We start from the raw sequence: 25,708 nt of genomic DNA, 5'->3' as shown, positions 1-25,708 counted from the left end.
AGCCACCTTTTAGCACATCCCAATTGCCATAAAACAAAAACACGCACAGAAACCAGTCCTTCTAAAAGATGCATGGTGAGCTGCAAGCGAATATTCAATAGGATTAAACAATTCAACTGGATTAAACAAATTTTAATAATGATAATGCAGCACTGTGATCAATAATACAGAAACCTTCCCAACTGCACTCTCTCGGCACACGTAAACACAGCTCTCCAAACACGGATGCTGCCTTCGTGGGCCGGACTCCGCCTCCTTTGCGTCATTTCTATGCGCGCAGCTCCAGGCTGTTACGTTATCTACCCCGTTTCCCCTCCTAAAAAAACAAAGAAAAAAATGAAGAGTGACACACAGCCTCCACTTCCGATCGCTGCAGCCTTCCCCTTCTGGGTTGGCATCCCTTTGTCTCGGAAGACAAGGGAGGACTGGTGGAAGGTTTGCAGCGCTTGCTATGGCCTTAGTGGGAAGAGTCATGTTTTGTGGAGCCCTTCTTTTAAATCGCTTTCCCAAGCGGCGCCCGGAAACTCAGCGTGGATTGCCCGCTCTTCACTTCTCCCCCTTCTCTTATCTCTGCGGCGTCGTTGCACGCGCAGGAATTGTGGGTAACCGGAAAGAAGCCCTCCGCTGAGCCGGAGGAACGCTCAGGCGGCCAATCAGGTTCGCGTTGGGAAAGATGGCGGCGCTCGGGTCCCGAGAGCGCTCTGCGGGGGAGGGAGGCACCGGCGCGCGGGCGGACTCGGACCTCTTGCTGCACCCGGAGCTGCTCTCGCAGGAATTTCTCCTGCTGACGCTGGAGCAGGTAAGGGGGGCGGGGGCGGGGGGCGCGTCGGTTGAAAGGGGGCGGGGCGAGAAAGGGAGGGAGGGAACCGTTAAACCGCCTCACCCGAGACCGAGCGGAGTCCGGGCTCTTAAAGCCGGGCCGGATCTCGGGTTGCCAGTTCATACCCTCCAACCTTTCTCCGATGAAAATAGGGACGTCCTGTTCAGTAATAATAATCTTGATGATGATGATGATTCAAAAAAAATAATAATGAAGGTAATTCTAATAATAACAAATATAATAATTCAACTAACAACAATCGTAACAATAGCAACAACTGCATTGCAAATAATAATAACGATTCTAATAATAATAATAATTTATTCATACTCCACCAGCCTGGGTTGCCCCAGCCACTCTGGGCAGCATTCAATGTATATAAAAATACAATAAGACGTTAAACATTAAATAACTTCCCCGTACAGGGCTGCCTTCAGATGTCTTCTAAAGGTTGTATAGTTAGTTACCTCCTTGGCTCAGGGGTCGCATAACTCCATATCCTCCAATGAAAATAGGGACGTCCTAAGGAAAAGCAGGGATCAAATCAGAAACCGGGACGGCTTTTGTAAATCCAGGACTGTCCCTGGAAAATAGGGACATTTTGAGGGTCTGCCAGTTTAACCCAAAGGAAACCCACCTGCCTTTTAATACCTGCTAGATCTGGAAGAATCTTCCGAGGAAGCTTTATTCCTGAGTTGGAGTGTCTGTTCACAACTGAAAAATGTCTGCTGATAAAAGCACAAGAGCAGAGCCCTGGGAGGGGGAGAAAAACCGGCAACGCTCGGTGCCTCGGAAGCCTTCGTAGCAGCACCTGCCCTGCAATTATTCCTATGCATGTTTCAGACTATACAGAGTCATAGTGTTGGAAGGGACCCCTAGGATCATCTAGTCCAACCCCATGCAATGCAGGAATTTCAACTAGATCCTACGTGACAGATGGCTATCTAACTGCTGCTTTGAAACCTCCAAGGAAGGAGAGTCCAACACCTCTTTTGAGAGTCCGTTCCATTGTCGAACAGCACTTACCATCAGATAGTTCTTCCTGATGTTTAGTCAGAATCTTCTTTCTTGTAAGTTGAGCAGGAGAAAACAGGCTTGCCCCATCCTCCAGATTTTTGAAGGGAACCATCATATCTCCTCTTAGTCTCCTCTTTACAGAAGCTTGTGGATTCAATTTGAAAATTTTGAAACTCACTTTTCAGGGAACAGTGCCATCACAAAGTTTCTCCAAAACATATGAAAATACCACTGCAAGGCATGCACACACACAGCCAACCCAGCAACAGCTGAATATTACCCCCCACCCCTCCCAAAAAAGTACTTTGCAATATCTCCCTGACAGATATTCCTGTCTACGACCATTGTTGTACTCACACTTTACACTTGAAGACATCCTTTATTCTTCAGCAACATCTGTGCTGACATGTTTGCTCCAATTCATGATGGCTCCTCTGCACTGAGTAAAGAGACTGGTGTTACTTGCCCACACAGTGATAGGTCTATTAGGGGTGCTCCCTTTTTATGGCTTTAACAGCAGCATAATATGAGGGCATTAAGCAGGTAAAACTCTTTACGCTATAGTCAGACTGAGAGGAAAAAAGGCCCATCTGCTAAATTTCTGCATGTTGGACTCTCATTAAAGGCACAGAAGCAGGGCCAGTAAAAGAAGGATTAAGCCTACTTTCAGATGAGTAGTTTAGGTCAGCTGTCTCAGTCTGGCAGCTATAGTATTACAAAAGTGTATGGGTGTACTAGGGAAACTGGCCCTTCAGCTATTACTGAACTCCAGCTTGCTTCATCCCTGACCCATGCTAGTTGGATTTGATGGAAGCTGGAGTCCAGCAACATCTTGAGGGCCACAGACTCCCCACCTTGAATTTGTGGGGCACTCAGAGTCTTCAGGCTGAGGGAAGCTGCTGTTTCCACCCCCAACTCTATTTTGATTCCTGAAGTGAGGTGAACTGTGCATCCTTTGCAGGGTGCAGCAAATTTCTATGCATTTTTAACTGTTTTAATGAAGATTGCCAAGTTTATTACAAGTGATGTGATTTTTAAGTGTATTATGTACACTTGTTATCCAGAGAACATTTGCAGTCATAATGATTTTTTTTATTTATTACTCCGCAACAGAAGAACATCCCAGTTGAAGATGAAGTGAAGATCAGTAAAGATGGCCTTACTGATCTCTATGTTCAACATGTCATACCATTGCCTCAACGTGAGTTACCAAAAACTAGATGGGGAAAGTTGATGGAAAAGAAGAGAGGTCAGCAGGTGTTCAAGCATGAGGTCAAAAGGTAATTCTGTTTTGCTTAGTTTGTGGATTCAAACGCAAATCCTTCCTTCCTTATACCAAGTAAAACCATCGATCCATCTAGCTCAGTATTGTATTGGCAGTGGCTCTGCTAGATTTCTGGCAAAAGCTTTTGCCCGCCCTACCTGGCAGGGGATTTAACCTTTTATCATGCAATGCATGTGCTCTGCCACTGGGTTTTGGCAATTTTTCCATTCAGAAGGGAGTTCCGTGTTTCTTTTGACCTGTTCCTCCTCGCTCAGTAACTACAACAATGGTTTTTTGTTTTTTTATAGGTATTGGGGCTGCCAGTGGGATGTAGAGAATTATTATTGAAAGCAGTAGTGTAGTCAGCAGTCTGATAAATCCAGAGCGAGAGCAAATTAGATTAAGAACGGAAAAGTACTTTTCAGTGGAGTTCATGCAGAACAATATCTAGCTATCAAATAAATCTTTCGAATAAATTCGTTAAATGTGTGTGAGATACCACATTTATATTTTGCAAACCTGTCCTATCTCCCCAGCTGTGGCTTCTTGTTTCAGACAGAAGCTGATATGAGTTAACTTTGCCCTGCCTGCCAATCAGAAGATTGGGGAAATGGGTCTGGTCCCATTGAGGATGGGCTTTGATCAGCTGATAGGGGCTCCACTCTGGGGGAAAGAACAAAAAAAAAAAAAAAAACCACCAAGCCTTGCACAGTTTTTTTGCAGTAAAGAACATTATCCCAGTCTCAAATGTAGTGAATGATAGCAACACTAGTGCTAAAGCAAGGGATCAAATTCTCTGGATTCTGGGACTTGAGCACAAAATTGTATGCTGCCCAACTCTGAACCATGACTTGGAGATAAGGTATATCATATCTTAATTGCTCTTCTGGCAGGAAAATAGAACCTGAAGGCTTCCTCTATTGAACTCCAGTTTAAATCAATCAAACTTAATTATGCTTAGCAGTGTGCTGGGGCCTTTTGTTATTTTTACTAGTTTTTTTTATAAAAAAATCTAATCATCAGTAACCTGTATCCATAAATAACCGCTATTTAAACATGTCCTGTTTTTGCTTCTAGAAATAGAGTGTTTCTTCCGAAGTGTCTCAACTATTGCTTCATTCACAACTCTTAATCAAAATGGGAAATCATGCATCTATAAATTTGGGTTGGTCTATTCATAATAGATTGGTTCCTATTAGCAGATACAGTTTATTTAGGCTGCAATCGTATGCCCACTTAACTGGCAGTAAAATCCACTGAAATCGGTGGTCTTCCTTCTGGGTGGACATACTTGTGATGGGACCGTTGAAGAGCATTTATGTAGACCAGGGATGTGAAACCTGTGGCTCTCCTGATGGCGTTGGACTCCCAACTCCCATCAGTTAATTTATCTGATACCCAACATTTAAGTCCACTGATTTAAATAGGCTGAGTATGATTTAATTTTTCTGACAGTGTTCATTTATTTTTTTAAAAGTTTTAATGTTTTCCTGATTGCTCAAGTGAATTAAATGCAAAATAAATGAATATCAGAAAAAAGCAGCAGCAGTGCCATACTGCATGAGATGAATTCCCAGTCTATTTCAGCGCCTGACCTGCTGATCTTAGCACAAACCCAGATAAAAGTTCCACTGAAATAAATAGGACCCGCTTCCAAGTAGTGTGTTTGGGATAGTGTAAATCTGTAATGACTGTGGTTTCATTTACATCTGTGCTGCAGTAATTAATATTGTTTCTGTGTTACCATTTCTTTGTTCAGCACTGCTCCAGCGGAAAGTCTACGGAAACGACCTCTCATTGTGTTTGATGGTAGCTCAACGAGTACAAGCATAAAAGTGAGGAAGACTGAGAATGGGGCTATTGATAGTCTAAAACTCCTTACAGCAAGAAGCGCCAGCACTACTTGTAAGGGACTGATGGTTCCTTCAAATTCTTCACCATGTGTGTCTGTCTCCACTTTTTCACCGGACATTAAAGTGGGATCCAGGATTCACGAAGCTAAGCAGAATAATAATATTGTCGATAACAATATGGCACCTGGTCAAAGGTCACCTCCATTGGTGCCTTTAACAGGAACTACTGTTGTGAAATTAAAGAGAGCTGCTCCGAAAGAAGAATCTGATGCATCCGTAAGTCTTTCCACTGTTTCCTTTAACCAGATGTAGTTGTTGCCATGTCTTGTAGCATAAATGTGAAAGCTGTAGCAGTATTTTGTTATCTCTGAGTTTCTGCAGGCCACTAGGATGCTGTGCACTAATTATTTGAATATTACCATATATTATACCTTAACACAACTTTACTATTGTCAAAGAACTGTAATATGGGCATTAAAGTGTTCCTTTCTAAATTACTGCATCATTATTACTGTGTAAATTATGGCCAACCAGTAACATAATTCTCTGACTCAATCTGAAATGTGAGGGTCATTATTTCGGAATGTGGCAAGCTTCATTGGGCTTTGGCTTTCAACAATGCCTATTTTTCAGGAATATGAGTTCTGTTAGGAATAGATTTTGAAATTAAGATCCTGCTTGATTTCTATGCTAGGTGAAACCCATATCCTGCTGGGTTTCTATGCTCTGCCAACTCACTCACTCGTCTGCATGCCATTTCTTGTTCCCAAAGGTCATTGGGCGAGTGCTTAAACACAAGACTGATCTAAACATTTTCATGCTCATTTTAGAAATGGAATTGGGTGGTCTTTTGGTTCTTGCTTTTCTCTTCTGTTTAGTTACGACCGTATTTTTATTTTAGCCACAAGATGGCATCAGAAGCCAAACTCTATAGTATAATATACAAGGTTTGTTTAAATGATTTTGGACAGGCAATCTTAACATCGTTTAAATCTTTCTCCCTCAGAACGGTCTGAAGTCTCCGGAATCAAAAAAGAAGATCCAGCATGTGAAATGGCCATGAACCAATGAGGCGCTGGAAATGTAAATAACATTTAGCCTCCATTTCAGAACAGATGAGTCATATTGAACAGGGTTGCAGATTGCGGTGGATTTTTCATAACGTTAACAATTCTACAGTACAAAGCAGGCACCATATTCTCACCCATCACCTTAAGGATATTTTCTGTATTGCACTTTGAGTCATTTACTTCCCATTTTAATGGTTGGTTTTGGTGGAACAAAATTATTCTACTAGCCCTCCTTTGGAATTCTCACTTGTACTGCAGTTCAGCCTTTGCATGGCCTGGCAAGAGAAAAGCAGTGTGCATTTATAACTATTCATGTTCAACTGTACAGCAGTATTGCTTTTCTTTTCTTTCTTTTTTTGCAAATACAGTTCTCTACACAAGTGTATTTAGACAGTGTGTATGACTATATTTCCCCGTTCAACTGGACTTCCCATGGTAATAGTGGCTTTTGCACAAAGTTCTGTTGGCAGGGCAAGAAAAATATTTTGAATTGTTAGGTGCTGATACCAAGTGTCTAGGTGTCTTTTCCAGCCTTGTTATGAGATGGTTACCTCTTACAGACATAGGAAAAATACTGAACTCTGTAATTTCTTTGCTTCAAATTGAAGTTTTTGTTACAATTGAAGATGAATTTCTGTTGTCTTTTGAGCAGATGGAAGCACATGATAGACTATATACGGAGAATATTTGAGAAAAGTAGTGCATGAACTAGTGCCATGCTTTTGTACAGTACATGCATAAGTATTTTTTCATAAAATACATGAACCTTTGTGGTCGATTTAACTTGCCTGCCTACAAAATGCCTGCTAAAATTCTGGAGAAAAGCTAACACTCCACTCATTTGGGCAGTTTGAATAGAGGGATAAATTATACGGAGAGTAAGCTATTGTGGTTTGCAAAAGAAGAAGTATTGCCTCTTTCCTATCTGTGAATAAATGTGGATTTCTTTGAAACCACATGGATCCTCTTTCATATGATGTAAAACCCAACCTAGCTGGGTATAATAGTTAGAATTGCGTACCATACACAAAGTAGTGTTCAGTCAAATTCAGGCTGCCATCCTGTACATGCCTACCACAGAATATGGACTTAGTGGTATTTACTTCTGAGTAGACATGGTTATAACTGCATTGTTGGTGCACGACTTCCACTAGATCATGATCAGAGATTTGGAAAGAATGGTGTGTTTGAGGTGTATTTTGAGTTTCCCTCTTCCTGAACACGTGTGCAAGTTTTGTACTTTAGTACAGCACAGTTTAATTTTGTGTGTTTTGTATCTGAGCTGTCTTTTTAGTAGCCTCACCTGATTCAAATAAATTGATTTAAACTGATGATGTATTAAATTGTGTGGACCATCTCTGTTCTACAGGACTGGAGACAAACACCTGTTATCCCAGTCTTCAAAAGGGTCTGAGGAAACCGTACACTGGTCCAGGGGTCGCCAGTCCACCACCCATGGGTGCCGTGGTGTGTGCAGAAGCCTTCATTGGCACCCTCAGGCAGGGATCCCAGATTCTGAGCTTTCATTAAAAAAAATCACTAGCACTTTAAAAAAGAAATGTGTAGAAGAAACCATTCTAAGCAATTTCTGTGAAATGAGCCAGCCTATCCCGCCTATCAGTGTTTCAGCCAGCCAGTGACAGAGCTGTGATAAGTCACTTGTTTGGACATCAGGCAGTTAACAGCCTGGGGTCCTAAAGATATAACCCAATTTTGTTGTTGGAAAGAAATCTTAAAACTTGGAGTGTTAGTGAAATCATGTAAAGTGGGGAGGCCTCTCTAAACACTCTTTAAGTGCGGTCTTTTCCGCTCTCTCTCAATTCCTATTAAAAATACTGGATCCCAAAATAAACCACAACTAGAATCAAAGCTCTGGGCCGCCTAGAGGATTCACAGGAAAGTGGCTTCTGTCTCTGCCCTACTCTGCACATCAGCTATTAGGCAGGGAGGCTGAGCAGCCTAAAGAAAGCCCCACTCAGGTCCCTCAGGTCCCTTTGGGGCTTCCTCTGCCCTCACCAACATCCTTTTCAGGCTCCGGGGAGGGTCTTCTCATGAGCCACGAGGACTCTCCAGCATTCTCATGCCATTTCCGGGCTTGATTGAATTATTAAATTATTTCTCAGTGACTTACATATATGTGGTCACAGGTGACTCGATCAGGGGTGTGGGTGCGTGCCCGTACTTGATTTTTGGCTTGGCTACATTATTCTTTAACAGCGTATTTGATCTGCAGAGCCGCACATTCTCAGTACTGCAAAACTGGTTTTGGTGTGGCGCATTGTCCTCAATCCTTGCAGGATACGTTCAAAATACGCAGGTCCTCTCTGTCTTCCCCATGCTCCAACACCCTGTTTGAAGAGAGCTTTTTCAAAAGTCGGCTGCACCGAAGACGAAACGGGTAGTGGACATGGAAGTACAGTGGTACCTCGGGTTACATACGCTTCAGGTTACATACACTTCAGGTTACATACGCTTCAGGTTACACACTCTGCTAACCCAGAAATAGTGCTCCAGGTTAAGAACTTCGCTTCAGTATAAAAACAGAAATCGGGCTAAAGTGGTGCTTCAGGTTAAGAGCAGTTTCAGGTTAAGAACGGACCTCCGGAACGAATTATATACTTAACCTGAGGTACCACTGTAGCAAAAAAAAAATTGCTTTTCACTTTTAAGTCGATGGGATCATTCCCACAGATCCCAGGGCGCATCTGTCCTGCAGCCAGCCAAATATAGCACAAACGATGTGGGTTTTCATATCCCTGTCATGAAGATGGTGAGAAGAAAGCAGTATTCGAAACCCCAAGTAATTGTTCAGAAGACTATTTCTTTACCCCCGTGTTGCCGTTTCGGATACAGCAATGAGAGATTTTCAAGCATTTTAAGATGATTTGCTTGATACCATTCTAAACAGAGACTGAATTAGTGGGCAGCACATCGTAAACCTTGTCAATACCCAAGACACATGGTTGCCACCAACAACATCCATTCATTGCCATGTTTGATGAAATGCAAAAAGCAGCTGCTACCGATTCGTACCATCAAAGAAAGCTGCAGGAGCAGCGCTCTTGGAGTCAGTAAGGTAAACTTTATCTTTTTGGACAAATATAAAAAGGTTTCATCTCATACCTTTCATGCAGAGGCCATGACATATATTGTGGCACACAAGCATCACATTACATTCCTCTGCAGTAGGACTGTACCTCTCTCTGAGCCATCGGTGCAGAATTTTACTACGTTATCTTAGAACAGGGGTAGGCAAACTATGGCCCAGGGGCTGGATCCAGCCCAATCGCCTTCTAAATCCAGCCCGTGGACAGTCTGGGAAGCAGCGTGTTTTTACGTGAGTAGAATGTGTGCTTTTATTTAAAATGGATCTCTGGGTTATTTGTGGGGCATAGGAATTTGTTCATTTCCCCCACCAAAATATAGTCCGGCCTCCCACAAGGTCTGAGGGACAGTGGACCAGCCCCCTGCTGAAAAAGTTTGCTGACCTCTGTCTTAGAACCTATGCAAGAGGTTAAGTACATACATTCCAGCAACTTCATGAGTGGCAACGACCGTGCTGCTTCCCAGAATTAGCCTCAGGTTCTGCACAGGAGCATGTGAGAGAGGGCAACAAATGCCAACGAAGGCTAATGTGAATATGGTCTTTGAAACAAAGTAGTTTGGCCAATAGGGGAATCGATTGTAAGTGGATTATGACAGTGATCTAAACATTAGCTTATCAGATTATCAGGTTGTCAGTGGCCTGAAGATTTGCTTCTAAATTCTCAACCTCATTAATGTATAAATGGCTATATAACTTCTTAAAGGTAACAGTGCAATCCTACACATGTTTGCTCGGTCCTCTTGCGTTGACATTTTTAAAAAGAGCTATAGATTGGTCATCGTAAGGGAACTTTGGTTGTCAGTCTCCGTATAAAGATAACAATTGGGATAATCTCTTGGGTGGGTGAAGTTAAGCGAGATTGTGATTAACGGTATGTATTCCTGGTAGAAAAAGATTCCCTCTGGGAAAATAAAGCTGTTAAATAATTTTATGTATGCTTCCATCTGGGAAATAGGAAAAAAAAGAGATCAAGATTGATTCGGGGTTTCCTTTTCCTTATTTTGTTTTAGAGCCTGCCTTGAATTCCTCAGCAGCAACTATATGTGATGAGCAGCTTCCATGACTGGTAGAAATACACACAGAACTGCTGGGTCAAAGTTTAATATTTGGCTTGGGGAGAGAGATCAAGCTTTTATGGTCTTCTCTTAAGAGTATATATGGATTTTAAATCTTCTGCATTAATCGCTGGAGAGCTTATGTTTTTATTGTAGAAAAGAAACAGCATGTGCTAGAAATGGATTTACATAGTTCTTCCCCAAAATTATAATTTGCCTGAAAAGGCTAACATTATAAATAATTATGCCCTGCACACTTTTTGAGATGTTTCCCCTATATTGTTTGAGAGATCTTAAATCTGAATTAATATCCTGACTGTGTGAAAAGCAGAAAATATTCTGTCACTGGTCCATATACAGTCATACGCGCAACATGCCGAACCCGGAAGTACCGGAATGGGTTACTTCCAGGTTTTGGTGCTCGCGCATGCACATAAATACTAAATCACGCTTTGCGCATGCGCAGAAACGCCGAATTGCGACCCACGCATGCGCAGACGCAGCGCTGTGGGTTGGAAACGTGCTTCCCGCACAGATCACGTTCGCAACCCGAGCATCCACTGTATACATTTTCTTCGGACCTGTTTTCCAGAGCTGAGATAAAACGAACCCCATGTTTTCGTAAAGCGGACAAACTACCTAATATAATTGGACACAAAGTGAAAATGAATGTACTGCAGTAGCAGGAGCTGACTCCTAGCTACCTTATCCTTAAGCTAGGAAGATAAAGCCTTCTCAAGCCCTACTAATAGTTATGCATAACAGTATAAATCTGAGGAAGCTGCGATCTCATCTGCCTCTTGCTTATTTATGATTTCAGAATCTGTTTTGATCAGCGCCTGAAGTTACTGATTGCGAAAGTATGATGAACAGCAGACACTGGAGCAATATTGCTCAAGCACTGCAGCTACACTACTGGAAATACCTGGAACAGGAATGTAGCTGCTCTTATTTCCATGATTGCCTAATATTTCAGAAAATAAGGTCAATTTTCTGTTTGTACCAGTAGCAGCCAGCAATTGGGCTGTTACTTTCTGAACATGTAATGCTTCTGTTTTTTAATGGCCTCACCGAGATTTGGGTTTTGTTGTTCATATGGATCCATCCTTTTTAAATAAAAGGAGTTTATCCACGCCTTACCTCAAATGCTAACATTTATTGAAAGTTAAGTCTTTAAGATGTCAACTTCACCAAAATACAGCAGACTTCATTAGAAATACGTTTATTACTTCATAAAATACAAGGTGCAATGGAATTTCAAAACGAGTACTAAAAACGAAAAATGTACTTTGCAAAATGGCCTTGCAGTATCATGCAATAATGTGTTGCGGATTCACATCAATTTAAACCTCATGCAGTCTGTTCCTGTGTACATTTATGTTGAAGAACGTCCTAATCAGTTTAATGGGAGTAATTCCAGTGAAAGTATGCATAGAATTGTAGCCTCAAAACCCTTATTTTAAGGCATAACCCAAAACTTTCTATCTAACTTTCTATCACTGATTGAACCAACATACCCTACTTTCAAATTATCACCTACTTGGACATGATGAACATTGATACTTGATCTATCAATACCAAACAGTAGCTCCTGTAATCTTTCCAGAATCCCCAAGACGAATATGTTATCAGTTTTAAACTACATACATCTTTTGAAGAGAAATTTGTATTGCTAAGAATGTAACAGCCCTGTTGAATCAAACCAAAGGCCCAGCTACGTCAGCACCCTGTGTTGTGTGGTACCCAAGCAGATTATTATGGGAAGTCCACAAGCAGGGTATGAGCTAAATTAGGGTTGCCATATTTCAAAAAGTGAAAATCCAGACACGGAAGCTGTTGAGCTCTGCTCTTTTTGGCAAAGTTGTTGAGTTGTTGAGCTTTCCTCCCACGAAATCTCAACAACAACAAAAAATGCGTTTTTGAGCTATTTTTTAAATTAAAATTGCCTAAATCTACACTACCAACATGGGCTGCCATATGTCCAGATTTTCCTGGACATTTAAGCAATTTCCGCCTGGACGCTGCTTAAGGGGGATGAATGCTGGCTATGTCTGGAAAATTCCAGGCGTATGGCAACGCTATCTCAATACCACACTTCCTGTTGTGTTCTCCAGCACCTGCAGTCATAGTTCACCTGGAGATAATAATCAGCCATCTTCACTGGTAGCTTTTATCCTCTAAATATCTGAGCAACTCACAACTCCGTATTTGAACTGGACTCGATTCATAAATGTATTGCCTAGCAGTCAATGTCAAAACCACCTCCCCACCCTTTTGTCTTTCCCTTCTCTAAAGCATTTCTACAACCTAGAAAAAGAAAAAAAAATATTCTGATGACTATATATTGCAGGGTGGAAAACCCAAACACTTTTTTCACTTCTGGTCAAAACCCACAGCTGTCATTGCTTATTTGAGAAAATATATGCACTTGTGAGAGCTGATGGTGGTGGTTTTATTCTTTTCACATTTTAAATGTCCTTCCCACACTCGGGACACAGGATGTCATCCCTTTCTGTGAGGAAACCGCGGCCCACCAACGACAGGGAGCACTTCTTGCAGTTGAAGCAATCGTTGTGCCACTGACGTTCCTCAAAGGAGATGTACTTGGTTCCTCCAAGTCCTGAAAAAAACAAAACAAGTATTTAAGAGGAAAACACAGGAACACCTTCTGTAAGGTCATTTGGGTCAGATTCCCACATCGTTTCCAGTTGCGAATAAACTTCCTTGGACTTAAACATGTGGGAAAGTTACATTTAAACACATCATTGACATAACTTTGTCACAGCTGAGTCTGCATGCAGAATTCTAGATTCCTGTCAGTCCCTAGATCAGAGATGAGGAACCTGTGGCCCTCCAGGAAAAGCAGCAAATAAATAAAATGAACGAATGAACTTTATTCTGAACTGATTGATGCTGTTTTTGAGGTGCTTTTTTCTGTCTGCAAAGGAAAACGGTAACACGATACTTACCACTGATTGGATTGGTGCATCCTGCACACTTCTTGGCATAGAGGCTGCAGTAGCAGTTCAAACAATAGGCAAACTCATCCCGGGAAGTAAAGCGTTGCCCAGAGAGCTGTTTTTTGCACCCAGTGCACACAAAACACTCCTTGTGCCATGGCTGCTCCCGGTAAGTAATTCCTCCTGTAGTAATTGGCTGTGAAATGAAAAGAAAAATGGGAATGAAAAAGAAAAGAAAAAAGGAATTCCTATTGATTTTGTGCCCCATTTCCGTTCACCTTGCAAATCTTTTAAGCAATAGGTAGCAGAACTAGTCTCATGCTTAACCCCTCACACCTTTTCTGCGAAGCCCCTGACAACCTTCTTTGTTCCCATGTCTTTCTATCTTTTATCTAAGCCAAAACACGCATGACTTCAAAGCATTGCACAGTCTTATATAATTCAATGCTCTGGAACGTGTTGGTGCAAAAGTATATGCAAAACTGGATTGCAGTTTTGCTTCGAACTAAAGCAGACAGATTTGTGTGTGTGTGTGTGTGTGTGTCGCTTTTGGTATAATAGTCATTTGCACGAAGCAATAAACAATACCTTCTTGCACTGGACACACTGCATAGCAAACTGCTTTTCATAGCAGGGGACGCAGAAATTTTGACTGTCTTTGGGAATGAAACTTTTTGTTCCGATTGGCTGTTGGCACCGATGGCAGATAAAGCAGGTCTCATGCCAGCTGTTTCCTTTATATTCCATCTTGCGGGTACCTAGGAGGAGACCACAGCATGAGATTTCTACCTTGGCTTTCAAGCTGCTGTGTAGGGAAAAGGTAAGTAGAAACCGTGTTCCATTTTCCAGTTTGCATATGAGGAGAAGCTGGACACACTTTTAGCAGAAACGTGGGTTTTTGTGGGAGCAGCAAAAGTATAAATTCCTGCAGCTATTACACTCCTCAGATCCATTCTGATGTTTAAGATGTGCAGGTGAGCTGCATAAAGATTCCCTTTTCAAGTGACTCTCTCAATAGACTATGAAAACAATTCAGGTTGTGGGGCTTTGTGGCCTTTCATCAACATTTACTAGTGGCCTTTGCTCGGGGTGAAACACTCCTTTCTCCTAGTTTTGATTTCCTTCCATCCTTTCCCGTTGTTCCCTTTCTGGGGGCTGGCATCAGCCCCATATCTCAGCACTGGAGAAAGATCCTAGCTTTTTTGGGTTGTGCAAAGTGGAATTTGGCACCTTCGTGACCATGTTGGTGCAAAATACCAAGACGCCAATGAGACTGGTCCTTTGGTGCTTCTCTCGAGAACTGAGGAGAAGTCAATCTCTTAAAGCTGCTGAGAAAATTTCCAAGTACTGAAGAGGCTGCCCTCACCTAAGTGGAAAACCTCATCATGCAGCTCTAGCACAGGGCAACTGGAGATGGCTTCTTCCTGGTTACATTCTGATCCAAATACAACATGCACTTATTGCATCTTATATTTTTATCTTCCCTTTTCTGATTATTGGCTAATGATTACCTAACCCTCTTTTGCCTCGTGATGGCCTGGGATTCGGACTCGGAGGCTAAACCTGAGGAATCCCAGCCTGCACAGGAGTCCCCGCCTCCAGAACCAGCTGAGCCGGGGCTGGGGCATGAGCCTGAAGGGTCCTCCCCTGTGCTGGATCCTCAGGTGCAGGCATCAGCTGAGTCTGCTCTGGCTCCTGAGGTGATGGAGGACCCATTGCCTTCAGGTGCTCCACTCTCAGCTGAGGTTGCTTCTGGGTCCGGTAACCCTTCAGCCTCTCCTGACCTGCAGTGGCTCAGGGCAGAGAGGCGGAGGGAACTAAGTTCCCACAGGAGGAGTGCTCGCCTCCAGGCCAGGAGAGGCGAGTCACCTGTGGACCATGGCCGCCCTATGCCTCGGGGCAGATAAAGCCAGCCAGCCCCAGTCCAGGTTGCGGGAGCAACATTGTTGGTAGCCTGTTCCTGCCTGCACCCTGTCCTGCTCTCCTGCCAGAGTTCCTGACCTCACCCGACTCCCTGCCTTGGACCCTGCTTCAGCTTTGACGGACAGCCTCCATACCATACCATCAACCTCGGACTGGACTCGGACCTCGCCACACGGTTAACCCTCGGGACCAGCACACCAGCCCTTCCAAAAAAACCAAAACAAAAAAACCCCAACCAACCAAACAAACAACAAAAACACCACCCATTTTTACCCTGGCTGTAAAAAGAGACTTGCTAGAGTAAGTCAAACCAGTTGGGCATGTGTAACCTGGAATATTTGTTTGCAAGCTTTGTGGAAAGGGTTACAACGATTAAAAAATGCAATATTAAAAAAACAGTAAAAGCAGATGATAACCAAGAGCACAGAGTGTGTTCTAAAATATATCTTGGGTGTCAAAAATAGGTCAGTGGGGAATCTTCAGCAGATGATGAAAGACACAATAAAGGTGTCAAATGCTCCTTGGGTAGGAAATCCACAGCTTAGAAATTGCCACAGAGATGTCCTCGCTCAAGCTATGCACACCCTGGGTTTTTGAGTGCAATGGAACTACCATGTTCCATGAATGGGCTGTCTGAAAGAGACCATGTTCTGAATTTTTCTCACAAATACAGGAGACATCTCATTTTCACATATGGATTCCCCCTAATGTGAGCACATGCTCATTCATTCAGTGGTCGACTTTGGGCTCTCAAACTTCAGTGGTGTCCTATGCAATGCTAAAATTCAACACTGCATTTTTGTGTGTGTCCCCTGCATCATGGCGCCCAGCGTGACAGCACTTAGTTGAGCCACCCTAAAACCACCTCCGATTCATTCCCTCTCTGGAAACAAACCAGAGCAGAAGAAGCCCAGGCCAAAACGAAAGAGGAATTTTTGCATTTAAATATTTCAAGCACACCTTGTATTGGTCTTTGAAAAGCCAATGTTGAAGGGCATCCTAGTTAAATCAACCACATTATTGTTGGGCGGCAGTTTAAAGGCAAAGTGCTATTACCTCTGTATGATTTGCAAGCAGCTTTCAGTGATATTAACATCATTTATCAGATGGGAGGATTGTCCCTCTTAGAGTAAGCGCTACATTGAAAGAGACTTAAAAAATTATTAAGTGAGCTCTAATTGGCATAAAAGCAATGTAGCAAATGTGTTAACAGATTATTATCTTGCTCTATGACATTTTAAATGGCTTTTCACATCTTATCAGTTTATTAATGTGCTATATTAATAAAGCTATAATTATGCTATGTTTAGTGCTTATGTGATTTTTTTATTATTAAAAAAAAAGAATTAGGTAGACTTGAGAGCTAAAGTGTCGATCCCTGAAGGAATGAAAGGATGCCCTATTAAACAAAGCAGATCTGATAACTAACAGAGCTGGGCGGCTTCACAAGTTCCCATCTTTGAAGTACTGCTGAGATGTTTTCAGTTCTTATTCCATCCCTACTATGAGGGTATAATTTTATTGCATTCTGTTTGGACCACTGCAACCTGCTTAGATCAGAGATAGCAACAACATCTGCCCACCTGCGATGCACTTCTCAGCCCACATTGCACAAGCCAGCAAGAGCTATTATACTACCACATTTAATAACCACACTGGCAAATCCAGAGCCTGTAGCCTCTGCCTTTCCTATGCAGAAAGGGGCCGTGTTTCATTCATTTCTACTATTATATTTATTATATTGCATTGCATGCTGTAAGCACACAGTGCAGGCATGCACTATGAAGCTGCATCTGGATGGATTCGTGTGTACAATTATTTTCATAATTTCTGTTCTGTTTAATTATATGAGGCGATATCTAGAGTTACTCATGCTCAGAGTAGACCTGTTTAAATATATGGGCTTAAAAACATTGATTTCAGTGATTTCTGATGGTAGGATTGGAGGAGGACCTCAGTTCAGCAGGGCTACCACTCTGCCCCCCCCCCAGATGGAACTTGCCAGAACTCAGTTCTGGCATCTCTCAGGTGGGCACCATTATAGGAGAACAAGGGAGAAGTTCATGGTGAGTTCCGGCACCTCTTTTTCTAGAAAAATAGCACTGGCTACCATGGTCCTTTTATAGTTGCCAGACTCTGTGCAGAACAGTTCTGATGGTATAAGATTAGTCTGTGATACATGTGTCCTCAGCTGATTATATATATATTTTAAAACCCTCACATTTTTTAATGCTTTTTTGTGTGTGTGTCATCTTTTTTATTTTTGGCTGGGGCCTCAAAAGCTGGAAGTGGCCTGGGTCTCTCCAGACCTTTGAGAGGGCCTGGCAATCTCCACCCCTCAACATCTGCTGCCTGATGTGGCCACCTCACTTTGGCCAATGGTAGGGCCAGCCCTGCTGCCAGGGACTGGACTGAGGAGGAATGGTGGGGGCCGCCGCCTCTTCTCTTAAACCTTCCCGAGGACAGGAGGACAGCATAGATTTAGAACAACGGTTTGCAGAAGGTCATAGTTCAGAGGCTGCAGAGGATAGAAGCTGGGAAATACTGGAAGAGGAACAGCAGGAAGAGGAAACACCAGGGGAGAGATAGCTGACAGACACAGTGTCCTTTGAAAGCATTCCTGACCCTCCTCCCCATCCTAAGACAAGACAGGCATTGAGGGTAGCAGAAGAGAAAGCTCAGCGGCAAAAAGCTCATATTAGCCAACGTAGCGGTGACGCAGAATAGTAGAGACGGAGAGAAGAAGAAGCGTTTGGGTTTGATATCCCGCTTTATCACTACCCGAAGGAGTCTCAAAGCGGCTAACATTCTCCTTTTCCTTCCTCCTCCACAACAAACACTCTGTGAGGTGAGTGAGGCTGAGAGACTTCAAAGAAGTGTGACTAGCCCAAGGTCACCCAGCAGCTGCATGTGGAGGAGCAGGGAAGCGAACCCGGCTCACCAGATTATGAGTCTACCACTCTTAACCACAACACCACACTGGCACACTGGCACACTGGAGGGGGTGGGACTTTTTCTTGGAGCAACACCATTTCCAGAGAGAGACGCATTCTTTTGTCTCTCCCTTTGATTGTTGAATAAACCAATTGGTAAGAACTCTTCTATTCTTTTATCTGCTTCTTTGCTGCCACCGGGGGAGGGATCTGATTTCCTGAAGCCTGACACCTGCCTGCTAAAGGTGTTTCCTTTTCCTCGTCCCAAATCATGTCTTGCAGGTTCCGTTTCAAAAGCGAATGCTAGCAGCCATTTAAAACATGAAAAGCAGAGTCCTTGCAGATAATTCCCAGATGATAAAGGGCACCTTTTGTGGACTCTGGGGTATGCTTTTGGCCAAACACTTGTCCCCACACCCCTTGCATCTCCCAAATGTGTGGTTTCATTTAAGCCTTGAATCAAGCCTCTGTAATCTCCGCAAGCGCTTTAGCACACCATCTAGGACATTTGCCATTATACATAGCAGGGTTGGCGGTGGTGGTGGTGCGAGAGACCTGTAGCTAATGCAAAATTGCAGCAGATTTTGGTCATCTGCTTTGAATGTAGCTGCATAGTTGTGGTTTCTGCTTTCCTCTCTTGTAACCCAAACCTCTCTAATTTTAATGTCATGGCTAATCAAGCATAAAAATTAATTTGAGGATAAGCGACACAAGAGGCAATTCAAAAAGATTTTTTATTTACTAGTGATCATCTGCTGATTACACATCGACTTCCTGACTCATAAAAAAACTGGTTTTCCCCTGCCTTCTATTTTCAGCACAGCCATCAGACTCTGCCAGCAAAAACACCCGTATCAGCCAAGCTATTGCATTCTATTCAGCAAGTAAAATCAAACCACGTTTAATTGGGCTTTGAATCCACGATTCAGGATGTTGGGAGGCTGCTAGTTTGGGGGCAGTGAAACCTGAGAATGAAGCATGCTCAGCTTCCAGGGTTTCAGAGAGTGCCTTTTTCTGATTTTCATATAAAAGCAGATAAACTGCATGCCTTCTTATAGCCCCAGTTAAAAGTCAGAAAGTCAGGGGAAAAAACCCTGCTGCTTAAAAATAATAATTATGTACTTAATTTTCAAAGTATGGAGAATACGTCTTGCCTCCAGGTAAGCTTTTTCATTTATATTAAAATTTATGAAACCTTTATTTTTATTTTTAAAGTAACGGGTCTTTGGGTTGCTTCCAGTATTCCTCTGCAATCAATGTAGGGCATTATCTACTTCACAGACTTAAGCAATAGCAACAAACTGATATAATGAAGCACAACCAGCCAAGATTCAGGGATTTCATTATCAGGATCTATCTCCTGCATTTTTAAAATGTTAGAAGCATGAGCGCTTGAGCATCTCCTCCTGCCCCATCACCCTGGCTTTCAGAAATGAAATTGTGGAAGAGCTTCCCATTGGCCTTGAATTTGGTCCCCAAAAGACACTCCCATCCCAATCCTGAAAGCGAACCAAGTCCTAACCTGGCATGATGGTCTTCTTGCACTCGCTACACTTGGAGGAGTATTCATTGGAGTAGCATTCCGTGCAGAGAAGATGTTCTTCTTTTGCTGCGAAAGGTTTGTCCACCAGTGAGTTCTTGCACTGGAAGCAGTGGAAGCAAGTTTCGTGCCAGTGCCGATCCTTGTAGGACAGATCCTGTGGAAATCCCAAACCACAAAGGAGGCTTAGTAAAGAGCTTACTAAGAGAAATGGAGGAGAATTTACTCAGACTATGCAAGGGAAGAAGTAGGTCAGGGCTACTGAGGTTATTAATATTGCAGTTGGGTGAACAGAAACTGAAATAAATATTATCCAGTCTAAATATAGGGTGCAAAAGCTTCACTTACAGAACTTCAACTCCAAACAACTTAAAACAATTGCAGTTAAGTTCAGCTAGTTGCAGAATTTTGTATACTTCTCCCAGCACACATACTTGCCTACCCTTAATGAGCTGCCCCCCCAGTTTTTAAGAAAAGTTCATTTATTATTCCTTATTATAACAAACAAACAAACCCACCAAAGAGTATTTTAACGGCATACTCCCCCCCCCAAAAAATAAACCAAATGCAAGCCCTGAAACACAGAATCTGTCACTATCAGAACTGCCCAGTGACTCTCGAGCAAAAGAGTAATATTAATTGTTCGTTTAGCACTGAAAATTCAGCAATTTTCCTTTGCAGGAAATTACCTCACATAATCCTGATAGTATCTCTGGAAAGGAATTTTTATGGAAAACAGCAACTTGGAGCCAAATGGAATATGTGCAATGTGCAATGTCCCTTCAGTTATCTAAAGAAGTGTGCATGCACACGAAAGTTCATACCAAGAACAAACTTAGTTGGTCTCTAAGGTGCTACTGGACATTATATATATATATATATATATATTTCTCCTGCTATGAAACAATGGCAGTTTGTGAAAACTTAGGTGTATAAAAACGATCAAGTTCCTTTATTTGCATTTGCTGTCTTCTGCATTTTTCTTCCTTCTCATTTTATTTTTGCCTCCCTCTGTTTGTCTACCAAAGTAGTAGCATCTTTTTTAAAATACAAAATTCAAGAAAAGAAAGCCCCATCTGATTACTGTTCCCTTGATAGGAATGTGTTCTTTTAGGGCTTTAGCCTTCTAATTTCCTGCTGAGCTGTGTGGGCAAATAAAACTATACTTCCACATACAGAAGCCGGCTGAACTGGTCCTTGAATCTTACTTCAGCAATGGTGATGGGATAATGTCCTCCTTGGAACCCGAGGCAGCAGGCTAGTTGGAAGTGGGGGCAAAACATGTTGCACATAGCACACACAGGCATGTCCTCCAATGGAGGGGAATGGCAGAGCAGCTTAGGAAGGACAGACAGGAGGGCTATGGCTACTGCCTCTCAGCTTCTGCTGCCTGAGGCGGTTGCCTCATTTTGCCTAATGGTAGGGCTGGCATAGACTTCCTTGGGACTTAGGTATGCATAACTGCATAATGGACTATGGACTTTCAAGGGACTTCAAAATGCAGTTTGCAGTAGGGTCTGCTGATGAAGAAACTTGTAAAGCAAGTTTTCTGTCCCACAGAAGAGTTTGTGGCATGTACTCAGGCCATATTCCATGAGGAGTATACACATCAAAACTGATCCATAGTTGATATGGAATGCTGTTGCCACATGATGGGTGAAGTTTATTCCGGCAGTTGCTAAGTGAGGATCACAGAAGTTTAATTGGCAGAAAGAGATATGAATCACAAACACATCTTTGTTATTCTCTCCTGTTAAGTCACTCTTGTCAGCTTCTGTGTGTACATGTGAGTGTTCAAGTGGGAATATGTGTGTGCATATTTTTTCTTATCTATAGCAATATATTCCTAATCCTTCACCGGGGGGAAAACAACCACCACCAATCTTCTGGCTATCCATCAGTCTGGGTTGAAAAGTTCAGCTGATTAATTCCATGCTCTGAAATTTGTTGGAGCTTAGTCAAGTTTAGGGATTCTTGAATGTCAACACATTCAAAGTCCCCAAGGGATGGAAAAGATCTTAGAAGTAGACTCACCAAAGAAACTGCTGCCTTCTTTCTGCTTGGCAACTCAGAGAATCTTTGCACATGTATGTTTAGTAGGGATGGGAAGAAATTAGACTAGGTTGGCAATTCCATGAGAAACTGCCTAACTCACACATTTTTAAACCAATACACAAATCAAAACACAACTATCCTCCAAAATTCGCACTTCTTTGAATTTTGAAGTGCAATTTCTCCAACCAGAAAATGTGTGCAAAATCGCATTAAAAATGCATAGGATTTTGGAAATTTGTTTGCAAAATTGTGCACATTAGCCAAAGCTGTATAAAAATGTGTGTATTAGGATAAATTCACAATAAAGTGCTGATGATTATTATTATTATTAATCATTTATTGCTACAGAGAACTGAATTTAAGCCTGGAAAAATGAGAAATTGAGAGAAACCAAAACTGTGTTATTGAAAAAAGAAGACTTGAGGCCAAACAAAGGAGATGTGGGAGATCTGTGATTAGATCATCTGATATGTTCATGTTTACCTTAAAGCAGTCAGTGGGTGTTCCAGTTTTGATTGGCTCAGTAAGTGCTGGAAGAGGGAGGGTTTCAACCTTTCCCCAAAAAAACTGTTTTCCTGATCTATATCATCACTCCAAAGCTGCTCTTAGATGTGCAGTAGGAAACAAACAGAGTTTCTGTACTCCCCCAGCACCTAAGGCTAATAGCTTTAAGGATGATTTTGAACACGGACAGTGGCACAAGAGGAAAAAATTCTAAAACTCAGCACTACCAAGCCCAGTGCTTGATGAAGGAAAGTCCGCCTTTCCCCAAAAATATTATCTTAGGGTGCTTCCAGACACAGGCTTAATATTGTGAATGGGTCACTGGCAACTGCTATTTTTAAATTATCAGATTTCCCTAATCTATATGTAGATTGCACCAGAAAGAAACATGGGTTGGTGCTGTGATGCCAAAGGCGTTGTAGGGATGCTATGAAAAGTTTGTGTACATGAGCAACAGAAATCCCACAATAAACATGACCCATCTCCTCAGCGGCGGAGCTTCATGGTCTGGCACCTGGGGGCAGAGATCAGGTGGGGGCAGGGCTGGCACGCATCCTGGGGGCAGAGCATGCCACCTGCAGGGGCATGATGCATATCTGGGGGCGGGGCACACGTCCTGGGGGCATGGAGTGTGTCCTAGGGGTGTGGTGTGTGTCCTGGGGGCGTGGTGCACTGCCTGCAGGGGTGTGGCACCCAGCACGGGTGGGGGGCAGCTGCGATGGCAGCCCACTGGGATCACGTTGCCAGGGGCGGTGCGCTGCTCCCGCACTTCTCTTCCTCTGCCAGTGTATCTCCTTAGAGTAGGAGAGATGTGATGTAAAGTCCAGCTGCCACAAGGAAACTTCTATTTGAAATTTAGTAGCAGCAGCAGTAGTTGTGGTTGTGGTGATAGCAGTAGTATTGTTTGGTTTTGAATCTGGACTTTATCTTCTATTTGTACATTCCTTTTTGTTGGGACCTGCAAACGGCTTAAATGTTTCTGCTGGACTAGAGAGCGCTGTATAAAACAAACAAAGAAATAAAATGCACATTAATTGTGATCCAAGAGCGAGGCCGGTTGAAATGCGCATCCAAAGTACCTTACAGTCGCAGCCAATCGGCTTTTTGCATTCCTCGCATGTGTTGGAGTACAGGCTGTCGTAGCACTTGATGCAGTAGGGGCTGTCCTCCCTCAAAATGTACTTCTTGCCAAACAGCGTCTCCTTGCAGTAGTGGCAGTCAAAGCGCTCTGTCATTTTGACATCTAGGATTCTGCCTGCCTGTCAACAAGAAAACAAGCAGCTTTGGATTAAAAACCAGGGCTTTTTTCCAGCAGGAACTCACCGGAACCCAGTCCCAGCACCTCTCAAGTGGGTGCCCTTGCCATCCTAAGAGAATGAGGGAGGCGTTGTTGATGAGTTCCGGCACCTCTTTTTCTAGAAAAATAGCACTGATAAACATTGTGTCTCCTTGAATGTCAGAGAGAGAAAGGTCTGCTTTGTTTGTTTGTTTTGTTGTGAGGTGTCATTTGCTTATCATATTTGTACCCCACCATCCTGCCAAGATGTTTTGGGGTTTGGCAACGTGTGGTTATTCCACCTAAAGGTATATTAGGGTGACAGATCACCCAGAGCCATGCCATGAGCTAAAAACTCTGGTTCAAACAGATCACATTGTATGTACCCCTACCCTAGCCATCAGTTTGGTCTTTCATGTGAAATTGTTAGTTTCCTTTATTTTAGGCAAATTGCTTAATGGTGCATAAACAAATAAGAAAATGCCTGATGCATCTTCTTCCCAGAACATAGTCTCCCTCATACTATTTATCATGCAAGCAGACATAGGCACCATCTGCACCATGGGTTCAAAGCTTGATGCTGTGAAGTGTCAGGAGCCTTGAGAGGTGCTAAGAGTTGTTAGGAGACACCAGGGTGTTTACAGTTGTTAGGAGACCTCCCCCCATTCCCCTCACAGAGCTACAATTCTCAGTGTGGTTTAACAGCCAATTCCTGTTCCCAGGGAACCTCTCAGTACAACCCTCACAGAGCTACAAGTCCCAGAACCCCAAAAAACTACAGTTCCCAGGATTCTTTGGGGGGAATCACATGCTTCAAATGAGCTTCAAATGAATAGTGTGGATGTGACAAGAAGTTATTTCCATGCCGCCATGCGAGGGTGCCAACTTGAATAAAATATTGGGGGATCCCAGGTAAGCCCCACCCTGCACAACCGATCACATGACATACTGCACACACAGTCCAGTGCTTGAATGACAATGGCCATAAACTTTGAGGGGGCCTCGGTCCCCTCAAATATTTTATGGGGAGTGCTGAAAGGACCTCAACCCCTAGGAGTTGTATGTGTTTGTGGTTTGTATTTGCATTGCTAATGTTAAAATTGGCGGGAGGCTGGTTCATGGAGGCGTTATGTCAGTGGAGCTGCCTCCATGTGGTTGGTTTTGAGAGGTTCCTTGCAGTGCTGAATGGTCAAGTGAACAGGTTTTTAAATGTGCAACAGGAAATGCAGGTGAGATTTCTCTCTCTCTCTCTCTCTCTCTCTCTCTCTCTCTCTCTCTCTCTCTCTGATAGTAGCAGCCCACACATTTCAAGTGCGTTCAAGAAGACTTATTCCTACATGCAAATATAACACATAGCATTCCTTGGACAGTGTCACCATTGCAGATCACATGAGGGAGTGCTGGAAAAAAAATCCTTGCACTCCAAGAGCAAAGGGAGGCGGCTAGGCTAAACCAATGCTTGCTCTATATACACAGGGAGGTTTTGTCACAAGGAAAAAAATTGAAATATATAACTCTTCCCTCCCACCTGCAGGCTGTAGTAGAAGCCAGTTCAGGAAGGTCCGTACTATAATTTCTGTAGGGTTGGATAGGTTTTGATTCTGGAATCTTTCCTAACTAAACCCCAACTATTTTAACTATTGTGTGGGAATTTTTTTCAAAAACATAAATCGTGCTCTCGTTAGCATTATAGTAAAATATGAAAATATGCCCACTCTGTATTCCTATAACAATCCCAAAAACATTATAACACACAAGGGAAATATAGAAATTCCATTTTAATTTGCCTTGGAGAAAAAGCAGATCTTAAGCACACCACACACAAAGACACACACACACACACACACACACACAGTTTTCTCTGTTTTCTGCTGTATTAAGTAAGTAAGAGAGATATTGTTTACAGTCCCCAGAGAAGAAGGCTGGGCCCTAACCAAGCACATTTCCTGAAGAGTACCCCCACTGAACATAATTAGACTTACCTCCAAGTAAACATGTGTAGGATTACACTGTAATAACAGGGCACTCTTTAGTATGACCCTTCATAATTCCCCTGAGGCAAGTATGGTACACTTCTGCGAACTTCTGCACCGCAAAGCAGATTTAATAAAAGAAAAAGCTGTTGAAACCAGAGGCAAAATGCTTCAGTAAAAATGATGACATGGAGTTTAGATGCCGACAATAAGTGACCACAGAACTTGAAGCAGGACAGGAGCTATGAGGGTCAGCCACCAATTCCCTCCTTCTTGCCGGGGCATTGATTTGAAGAGACAACTTGCTGCATGTAATTTGAGTCAGGGAATCAGGTGATGTCAGGTAATTTCCAGATGCT

The 25,708-nt window shown here is 42.8% G+C and overlaps 2 protein-coding genes across 4 annotated transcripts in view; one reads left to right on the top strand and one right to left on the bottom strand.

The window, feature by feature from the left end:
* The first annotated feature begins 604 nt into the window (after positions 1 to 604).
* On the top strand, positions 605 to 7,355 carry LOC310843113 (ashwin). Its single transcript, XM_083735687.1, has 4 exons — positions 605 to 799; positions 2,951 to 3,117; positions 4,861 to 5,230; positions 5,961 to 7,355. Exons 1-4 carry the CDS (start codon positions 674 to 676, stop codon positions 6,015 to 6,017), a joined length of 720 nt encoding a protein of 239 aa, XP_083591813.1. The 5' UTR covers positions 605 to 673; the 3' UTR covers positions 6,018 to 7,355.
* Positions 7,356 to 11,391: 4,036 nt separating this feature from the next.
* FHL2 (four and a half LIM domains 2) overlaps positions 11,392 to 25,708 on the bottom strand; it is a 32,400-nt gene continuing 18,083 nt past the window's right edge. For 2 of the 3 annotated variants that reach the window (XM_083735667.1, XM_083735668.1), the window contains exons 2-6: positions 23,180 to 23,359; positions 19,524 to 19,698; positions 13,734 to 13,903; positions 13,155 to 13,341; positions 11,392 to 12,805 (exon numbers count right to left, since the gene is read on the bottom strand). In XM_083735667.1, the coding sequence (XP_083591793.1) occupies positions 12,654 to 12,805; positions 13,155 to 13,341; positions 13,734 to 13,903; positions 19,524 to 19,698; positions 23,180 to 23,335 (840 nt within the window). In that variant the 5' untranslated portion in view covers positions 23,336 to 23,359 and the 3' untranslated portion in view covers positions 11,392 to 12,653. Of the gene's footprint in view, positions 12,806 to 13,154; positions 13,342 to 13,733; positions 13,904 to 19,523; positions 19,699 to 23,179; positions 23,360 to 25,358; positions 25,496 to 25,708 lie in introns of all 3 variants that reach the window. The other variant, XM_083735669.1, reaches the window with a different exon arrangement.

Source organism: Podarcis gaigeae (assembly GCF_964106915.1).
Source record: "Podarcis gaigeae genome assembly, chromosome: 4".
Lineage (NCBI taxonomy): Eukaryota > Metazoa > Chordata > Lepidosauria > Squamata > Lacertidae > Podarcis > Podarcis gaigeae.
The sequence above is the reverse complement of the archived record's forward strand: the minus strand, read 5'-3'. Positions and strand labels throughout refer to the sequence as shown.

What these genes read in the sequence shown, in the direction of transcription:
- LOC310843113 (XM_083735687.1), top strand. Translation starts at nt 674, where the DNA reads ATGGCGGCGCTCGGGTCCCGAGAGCGCTCTGCGGGGGAGGGAGGCACC. An exon ending in TCCTGCTGACGCTGGAGCAG is followed by an intron (nt 800 to 2,950) that starts GTAAGGGGGGCG and finishes ACTCCGCAACAG; the next exon opens with AAGAACATCCCAGTTGAAGA. An exon ending in TTCAAGCATGAGGTCAAAAG is followed by an intron (nt 3,118 to 4,860) that starts GTAATTCTGTTT and finishes TTCTTTGTTCAG; the next exon opens with CACTGCTCCAGCGGAAAGTC.